The sequence below is a fragment of the Sinocyclocheilus grahami genome, unplaced genomic scaffold, assembly GCF_001515645.1.
Source record: "Sinocyclocheilus grahami isolate Dianchi unplaced genomic scaffold, SAMN03320097.WGS_v1.1 scaffold194.1, whole genome shotgun sequence".
NCBI classification, from domain to species: domain Eukaryota; kingdom Metazoa; phylum Chordata; class Actinopteri; order Cypriniformes; family Cyprinidae; genus Sinocyclocheilus; species Sinocyclocheilus grahami.
In genome coordinates, this window is record NW_015505373.1 from 1,263,168 (window position 1) to 1,273,267 (window position 10,100).

At 35.6% G+C, this 10,100-nt stretch overlaps 1 protein-coding gene across 1 annotated transcript in view; it reads left to right on the forward strand.

The window, feature by feature from the left end:
* The window catches only part of LOC107594986 (voltage-dependent calcium channel subunit alpha-2/delta-3-like), a gene marked incomplete at its 3' end in the record, with an annotated part of 93,334 nt that overhangs the window by 39,054 nt on the left and 44,180 nt on the right, over positions 1-10,100 (forward strand). Inside the window, exons 5-6 of the mRNA XM_016285231.1 lie at positions 2,268-2,430; positions 4,776-4,907. Coding sequence (XP_016140717.1) covers positions 2,268-2,430; positions 4,776-4,907 — 295 coding nt within the window. The remainder of the gene's footprint in view (positions 1-2,267; positions 2,431-4,775; positions 4,908-10,100) is intronic.

Genomic DNA, 10,100 nt, shown 5'->3' on the forward strand with positions numbered 1-10,100 from the left:
ACTCTTTAAATATAAAAAACGTAACCCCCCCTCTCTCTCTCTCTCTCTCTCACACACACACACACACACACACACAGGTATGATTGCCACAGAATGTGATTGCAAAATTTTTTATTGTTATTTGATGTTCAATCTTCACTCCTGTTGATTTCTGCATATTGCTGTTGGCTTTATTTACACATTATTTATTTAATTTCTTCTACATTCTAAAGTTAATTATTGTTTTTTTACACTTGGTTCTTTACCATAAAATCAATAATATGCAACTACAATCTGACTCTAAGTCTTGTCCTTTAGGTGTGTCTTATGTGGCATTTTTGTAAAAACATTTTAAAAAGACATTTCAAAATGCATCAAAAACTACAAAAAATCTACTGTTTGAAAGAATATTTATTTTAAATGTATTTTCTAATGTTTATATATACATAAATTCACAAAGTGTATCACAAAAGTTGTGATAAGAGCAGTTGGCAACATCCAGTAAAATGAATGGCTCTCTATGGCCCTCTGCTGGTCAAAACAATTTCTTTCCTAAACTGTAGTAATTTTAGGTTTAGCTCTAACCAACAGATGGCAGAATTCTACAGCTAACACCTAGATCAATATCCAGAAACAACCTAAATTCAATTTAGATCATCATTTAAGTGATTTTTTTCATAAAAATTTAATATTTCACATGCAAGCTAATGGCGTAGTTGCGGAATTCTGTGGTAAATATGAACAAAAGTACTTCATATCTCCCAAAACACATCATTAATTTATAGATGAGATGCAAACAAAAAAAAAATTATATAATTTGTATGATTAAAAATGTATATATTTTTTACAATTGCTCTTTCAATTTTGGGGTCATATTGACCCCAAAAACCATAAGTGTAAACATTAAACAAGGACCATTTGAGGGTTAAGCATTCGTAAATATTCAATTAATCATTTATAAAGGATTGTCCCTACATTAATAGACAATTAGTAAGCAGTTTATAAATGCAGGTATAAATGCTTTGTTCTTGATTTATGAGCATATCTATAATGTGTTTAATAATTGCATTTTCATAATTTATTAATGATCAATTTATCATTCCTAAATTAAGTATTACATTATGTTGCGATAAGTGAATGGAACTCATAAGCCCTTAGCAGAGCAGTTTTTACAGCATCACAATCCAAACTTATCAACCTTGACTGAAGTAGCAGTGATCACATCTCTTTGGGCCTTTTGAGGTCAAAGAGGCTTCTCATCGTCACCAGCAACACAACAACGGCCTCTTTAACAGCACTGTCCACTGGCTCGGTTGGCAAAATGTGCATGTTCACCAATCTTGGATGTAACTTGCCCTTGCACAGATGCTTAGTAGACAATACAACATGAAAGACATCTGCAATATGTAGAAGTTCCTACACTTTTTCAGTATTTCCAATAGTTCAAATAAAACAAAGTTGGATCAAACTCCATTACTAACCTCTTCCACGCATAATGAAAATATCCAATCAAACAAAATGACTCACAGGGTTGATAAAGTTATACTGGATCCCAGTTATTATGACCCTGTTTAGGGTGAGGTTAGTCACAGCATGTACTGTAGCAGTGACGTGGGACATCTGGTCAGGCCACAGCTGGGTCTGTCAGTCTCTTGTTTCACTGTCTCATCATGAGATGAATTTGAAATATTTATGAAACTTATGAAAGACTGCTATCCAACATTACACCCAAGACCTCAACCTTGGAAGATGACAACCATTCCGATTATTGGTTGAATAATTAGTACCCCTGTTTGATCAGAATGCAGTAAAAGGAAATTACTAAGCATCCAAACATTGATATTATACTAAAATCTATTAACCTGGAAAAATTGAAAGTTTTATTGTCCTGAGGAAATATAAGTCTAAGGATCATTATCATAACAGCGAAAACTAACTTCATGTTTCCTGATAATGTCTTCCAAACATATTCTCTCTTTGTCCTCTTTGAACCAGTTCAGGCCTTCATTTCTATTTTACAAGTGAGAGAATTGGCAGTGCATGGAGGTAAACCGTGAATGAACAATTTATTCACCTAAAAGATTTAAGGACTAACAGTTGTTCTCAACCAACACACTGCTGGGCCGCATTCAAACCCTGTGTCTCTGAGGGAGGACAGTTGCTCTGCCAAAACAAAAGAAGTATTTCTGCATGTAGTTTTACCAGTGTGTTTTGAGTTTGATCAAGATGAAATAATTTGTGATGACCTCACTCTAGTCATTTATTACATTCTCTCTCTTTCTTGACAGTACGAGTATTTTAATGCAGTGCTGATCAATGAGATGGATGAGGAGGGCAGGAGTTTGGAGCTGGGTGGAGAATTCATCTTGCAGCCGAATGAACATTTCAACAATCTGTCTGTAAACCTCAGCCTCAGTGTCGTCCAGGTTCCAACTAACATGTACAACAAAGGTATGATCAGCATTAAATACGCTAGACACAACATCACTGTAAGATGACATGTTCATCAAAAGGATGTTGATAGAGACATGTGTTTAGAGGTCAGTTCCAGTCTCCTGATTTAATTAGTCAAGCAGTTTCCAAATGCTGCTGATATTTCATATAGCAACACTGGAATGTTTCACTGTTTGTGATCATGTGACGCTGCATCACCCAGTGTTACTAGCCATAATTATTATTTTGAAGGAAATCTGCAACTCATCTTAAGAATTACATTTTAAGATACTAAATATTAGTGTTATGTCAACCAGAAACACACGCTCCACCTCAAAAGATTAGCATTGGTGCCACAATACATTTTTGTAGTAAAATATTATGGAGCTCAGAAATGGATTTAAAATTTGCAGTCATTCTTCTGATCATTTTAATTCAATGTAAATGCAAATCATTGAAGAAGCAAATGAAAGTAAATGCACACAATACAAGAAACTGGTGGAGAAGTGCCAGTGTAGGATCTGTAATGCTATTATCAACACTTAAAATTTCACTTGAGATCTAAAAATAAATGTTTTGCTTTTTCTAATTTTATTGTTACTAGTCAGAACGATATTTTGATATATCTTCAACTTTTATTTGACTGCTAGAAATGTATAACTTTACTGTAATCCAAGCAGATCTCAAATTAGATTTTGACTAGTCATAATTAAATGGTGGATATCTGCATGTTTTACATCATTTGATTTATTCTTATAAGGTATAAATCATACTAAAGCAAAGAGCCTCACGAAGCCATGCCTTACTGTAGCTGTTCTTAATTCACTGTAAACCACCACTTTGCAGGACTTGTTTCTTTTAAATTAATAATTTAATTAAATTAAAGTAAAATGTATTTTATTCATTAAATAAACACAGCAACAAAAATGTAATGAAATTTATAAAAAATAATAGTTCTTCGCCAAGCAACAGCACAATGGTTGCCAAACAACACACAGGTGCAGTAATACTCATGTAATGATGTTCTAGAGTACTTTACAATGGTTTTGAATGTGGCTTTACCAGTCATAATCAAAGACTGGAACGATCCATCATATAACAAATAATCTCACATACTAAAAATGTTAAGATTAAAAACAATGGTTAACTTTTTGAGGAAGACTTCTCAAAAAAAAAACTATATTCACTGTAAAAGTGTAATCAGAAGAAGGAGGATACCAACTCAAGCATAAGGGGTCCCAAGTGGAACCCAGAATGCATTGCATTACTTGCACTTAAGGATTATTTCCTTTTCTTATGAATAAAGCACCACTTGGTCACTGAATAAGATTCTGCTAAGAACTATCCCTCTCTCCTCTTTCATATGCAAATGTAGACTCCAGGGTAGGACTCTTATCAATAGACTGCTCAGCTAGTGAATAATAATTTCGAGTGAGAGTATTTTTTTTCTTCTCTGTTTCTGTTTGTTCTGCACCTTAAAGCTGAAGAATGGAAGTCTTTTTTTTTTAGCTTGTACATAAAAATGTGTGTTCTAAAACGGTCTCTTTACATTACCCTGATATTCACAACTGTAAACTTCTAAAAGGGATTTAGAATTTGAGATGTCAGGTCAGATTTTGCAGGAAAATTTCAGTTTCATGAGACCACAGGATAGGAGTTGTAAATGGTAGTGAAGCATCGCAACAAGTCACACTGTAGGTCACATGACCTAGTTGTTCAAATGCTGATACAGGTGAAATAGCAGCGCTCTTGGAAGGCCTCTCTTCCAATCAGATTCAAGGACCAGGACACACTGATTATGCCAGAGGTGAAAGACAATACATAGCATGAGAAAGTAGGTCTTCGGCCTGTAAGTTGAAGCTTGAACCCAGACCTGACTTGAACCCAGTTAAGATGCCGTGGCAGGACCTTAAACGGGTAGTTTGTGCTCGAAAACCCTCCGGTGTGGCTGAGCAGTTCTGCAAAGTAATGTGGGCCAAAATTCCTCCACAGTGCTGTAAAAGACTGTTCCCCAGTTATCAGAAGTGTTTGTTTGCAGTAATTGCTGCTAAATGTATCACAACCAGATTTTAAGTTTGGTATGTGTTGTATACGTTTACCATGTACTTCAAGACTGGACAGCAGCTGCCAGATTTCATACAAATATATATCATATATTGTGTTTTCAGAATACTGATTGATACTGATTTACTTTTAATTTACTGTAAAAAACACACGCACACACATTATATATATATATATATATATATATATATATATATATATATATATATATATATATATATATATATAAATATATATATACAGTATATATAATTATTGTTATAAATGTTCTGTCTAATTCATTCAGACTTCCTTTGCAGACTCAGCCATAGTGAATGGAGTGTACTGGTCAGAGGCACTCAATAAGGTGTTTGTGGATAACTTTAGAAGAGACCCTACTCTCATATGGCAGTACTTTGGTAGCGCCAAAGGTTTCTTCAGACAGTATCCAGGTGAGTTTTCAGTGTTTTCTCATTTCTTATATGCTGGCAGTGTTTAAAAAGTACTGCCAACTTACTTGGCTGGAGTGAGATTTTGTAGTGATGGGAAGTTTTTCCCCGCGAACTGGTTCTTTCGGATATTTCGTTCCGAAAAATAAAAATGGTTCACCGGTTCTTTTACGCCCTAACGTAATGATGTCAATCGCGATGACATAACGATGTCAAGTCTATCATCCCGGGCCGGGATGAAAATACATTCAAATACATAAAGTCAGTAATCATTACTTCAGTCAGTTAAAACATCATCAGTTTCTTACAGTTAAGATTTACAACTAAAGCACCCAAATACAGGTACAGGCACATATGCAAATGAGGATTTTTTACAAGTCTTAAAGATATAAAGTGAATAAATTAGTCCTCATCAGTGCAGAAACAATGATCCACTTACTATGCATAATCCATTACGATTTATTTGTTATTAAATAAACTTACTTTGCGCCCCTCATAGCATCAGTTGTCCAAAAGAACTGGTTCAGACATGCTGTGTTAAGTCAGTCATTGTAGGCAATCATGTGCTGTTCGGTAGCGTCACGCTGAATCACGCATGCGCAGTATCATCAGCTCATCGGTTCTCATATTGGACGTGTCTGAAAGAAACGGTTCTCGGTTCAGTGTACTGGTGAGCCAAAAACCGTTGCAACCGATTCTTGACTCGAGAAACAAGAACCACTCTAACCGGCACGTTGCACGCACATTCAGTATATCATCAGCTGCATGCTCTACTCGTGCTCATCAGCAGTTCAGTCAGTGTACTGTTTGAGTAACTGAATTACAGGATATTGGTTTATTTCGAGTCAGAGGGAGTGTCAGGCATGTTAAAGTGAATAACTTAAGTAATTTGTGGTTTAGTGCTTACTGGAGATGCAAACCGTTTCAAACGATTCAGTTCGATTTAGTGAACTGGTTTGACTGGTTTACTAAGAAGAACTGGTTAAAAATAATGATTAGTTCGCGAACTGGACATCACTAAGATTTTGATGACATAGGCTGAATCAATCAGATGGCACTATTTGAGGATCCAACAATTCATTTTTATTGAATTTGTTCCTAATCCTGTAAGTTATCCAGCTATTTAAACTTAAAAGGGATAGTTCGCCCAAAAATGAAAATCAGCTGTTAATTTACTCACCCTCAGGCTATCCAAGATGTGGGTGACTTTTTGTCTTCGGTAGAACAGTAAAGACATTTTTTAGCTGAAATCATGGTCCTTAGTGATTTCTAAAATGCAAGTCAGCGGCTATCGACAATTGAGCGTTAAGAAAAAAGCATATACAGGCAATACAAAATTAATACCAGTGGCTCCTGATGATATTGTAGTCTTAAGAAGATGGGCTGTGCAAGAAACTGAAAATTATTTACAACATTATCTGTATTCCATAGCCTCAGGCAAACAGGGAAGTCTGATTCTTTTCCACAAGCTGGTTCAAGGTTTAAATAGCCAATTTAACAGTTCTATTAGGTTTACTGTAATGAAGGATCCAAAAGCAGAGAGATGCTTAAATACAGGTTTATTTGAACAAAAGCCTTAAGCAGTTGTGCAGTCCATTGACCAGAAAATACAAACAGTCCAAAATTCCAAAGGGATAACTGGGCAGATGACAGGGACAAAAAGAGAGCAACACACAAGACCGACAAACTAATGAAATAAACAGCAAGAGGTGTGTGAAGCGTAAGAACACAAAACACACTGGCAACAAAAGGAAGAACGCAGAAGATGAAATAGCAGAGTAATCAGGGAGGAAATAATAAACAGCTGCGAGATGGCATGAGCGCTGCATTGATTGAAGAGCGTGATCACCTGAGAATGGCCACTACATGCAGAAGGAAAAGAAAAACAAAAGAGAGAAAGATCAAACCAGAGTCCTAACACGTTTATGTAAAGCCCACAATAATGATGTGAAATTGATTTTAAAGCATATAAGGTGAATAAATTTAGTCTTAGCTCATAAACTCGCTTTTTACATAAACCATGAGAAACCATAAAAAGTTTTTTCGCCCCTTTATTCAAGTGCTCAGTTCATGCATGGCTGTATCAGTAGCTTGTCAGTTCTTTGGTCCAAGTCGGAACTGCAGACCGTTTGCCTGAGGCTATGGGTTATGGGTAATAATGTTGAAAATAATAATCAATGTCTTGCGCAGACTTTTATATATTGTCAGGAGCCAGAGGTATTAATTTTGTGTTTTTGCTAAATGCGCCAGGTAGAATGTTCTGCAGAAACACATCCGCTCCTCTAAACACAGTTACATGTAAATGTAAGGAACTTTATTAAGATGTTTTTAATCATACAAGTACGTTTTTTACTTATGTAAGTGATGACAGAGGGTCTTCATTCCACAGTGCACATATTCAATTAATCGACCATGAAATTATGCCTGCCAAAGTGAAATTCCCAAACACTGTCTTACCGCTGGCGTTTCTTCATATTCGTCATCTAATACTGTACGGCGAGCTCTGTAATAGTCACCTTTGATTGGTGTAGAATACTACTGCTTTAGACCAGACCATTCGAGAATGTGTGTTTTGTCCAATCAAGTCCTATGCATCTGGAAAAATCCTATGTGCAAATGTATTGAATGATTGATTGTTTTGTTTTTTTTTGCCTTTTTTATTGCATTGTCTTGTAATATTGGTGTCTCTATAGCACACACATAAACAACATCACGTCATGCAACAGTGGTTAAAAATGAAATGATTGGAGAACCACTTTTATGAAATATGATATCAAACACCACTGCCTCTTTTCGTTTTCTTTTAAACATATTAATAGCTGCAAAAATTTAGTTCAGGGAACGTACATACATTATAGTGAAACGAAATAATATGTCAAACAGCATTGCCTCTTTTCGGTTTCATTTAAAATATTAATAGCAACAAAAATGTGCATGCAACGCGTACATGCATTACAATAAAACTAAATGATATCGAACACCACTGCCTTTTCATTTTCTTCAAAATATAAAACACAACCCTCTTCGTTTTCATTTTAAAAATATAAAACATATTAATATGTGGTTTAGGTAATATGTGCACATATACTCTAATTATCTTCACTGAATGTATAATAAAATTAAATATTATTATATTTAATGAACAATACTAGCCATTATAAAAGGATAACTATAAACTATAAGATACTTATGCAATAGGAAATAAGACAAAAGCAAACAATTCAGTCAAATGTATGCAACAAAGTCAACGTTGTATTACGATTAATAAATAAATAATTTATGAAACATAACTTTGTGCTCAGCCAAAACGATATGTCCTGGAAGAAATAATAGATTCATGAGACCAAAGATTGCCTGTTAGATTTACCCAAAATGAATTATATCTTATGTTTAACCACTACAGAGACATCAGAACCAGCGGCAAATGTCAGAGGGACTAGCCGAGGTCAAGGTCAAGTTTATTTATATAGCACCTTAAAAGCAACAAGTGCTGACCAAGGTGCTGTACAACCAAAACATCAGAAAAACCAACTAACAAAAGCATTAAGACAATATAAAATTTGAAATCATTAAATAATACAATAAGTATTGCAAGATATCACCAAACTAAGAAACAAACAGAAACAAAACAAAAAAGTATTTTCAAGTTAAGCAAAAGCCTGAGAAAAAAGATATGTTTTAAGAGATGATTTAAAAGAAGATAAAGTAGGGGATGATCTGATGGATAAAGGCACAGAGTTCCAGAGTGTAGGACCAAGAACTGAAAAAACTCTGTTCCCTTTAGATTTTAAACAAGATTTTGGGACAATCAATAACTTCTGAGAAGACTACCTAAGCGTTCTGACATTCTGACAGGAATGGAGATGATCTGAAATGTAAATTGGGGCAACACCATGAAGTGCTTTAAAAACTAAAACTAAAACCTTAAAACCTTAACTGAATTTAACAGGTAACCAGTGAAGTGAAGCTAACACAGGGGTAATATGCTCCCTCTTTTTTGTCCCTGTCAAAAAGCGAGCAGCAGCATTCTGTACCAATTGTAAACGTGATAGTGAAGACTGGTTAATTCCAGCATAAAGAGCGTTACAGTAATCCAACCTTGTTGAAATTAATGCATGAATAACAACCTCTAAATCATTAAAACTGAGAAAACTTTTCAGCTTGCGAAGCCCCTTAAGCTGCAAAAAACTGTCTCTGACTACAGAGTTAATTTGTTAGGGACTAGCCGAGGGGAGACTGCTCTCGGCGGATACATGAGCACTGAGTGCCCACTGATCACGTGGAGCTCACGTCTCCGAAATCGGCGGAGCTAATTTTCAAATAGGTGCTATCTTTATAAATAAACCGCAGATTTGAATTTTAAACAACTACATTCTCGCCTGAAATACTCTTACAACTGCGTTTCATGACACAATAACAGTAATATTTAGAAAATTATGCAGGTTCTCTAATCCGCCATTAACGCTCGCTGATTGGTGCGAAATGCATTCTGGGATACCTGGCTGCCTCTAGTTCGCACAAGTCACCTCTGGATGCATCCTTGATAAAAGGGGTGGAGCAAGAACACATCCGGGGATTTGAACTGTACTTGGCTAGATGTGAACTTTGAATTGGAACAGTACTTGGGTGACGACTGATGACATTTCACAAGTCCACAAGAACACAAGTACAGACAAGAACGCATATTGAGAAACGGCCGAAAAGTTGTTGCCATGCCGTCAAAAATAGGGGTGCACGAAAAAATCTATTCATATATGAATCGCGATTCTATCTTCTACAATTCTAATGGATTCACAAAATCAATGTTCTAAGGCAGCGGTTCTTAATGCTGTTCCTCGCGTCACCCTGCTCTGCATCTCTCTCTCTCTCTCTCTCTCTCTCTCTCTCTCTCAATCAGATCATCAGCTCAGCTCCAACAATGAACTGTTCCAATTATACACTTTATGTGTAAAGACAAACAGATATTTTTCACATAGCAATGAAAAGCGTTAAACATGGACACGCACACAGGTGCCGTTCTGTATTAAAGCTTTAATCAGGATAAAACCATATAATAAAAGCTAACATAAATAGTTGCATTTACAAATGACAGTGTATCTAAAAGTTTGAGACAACAACAAACAAAAAACATACCATTAAGAACTGTGCTTGCACAGGTTCTGCACGATCATCTTCACTAATATCCTCTGCGTCTCA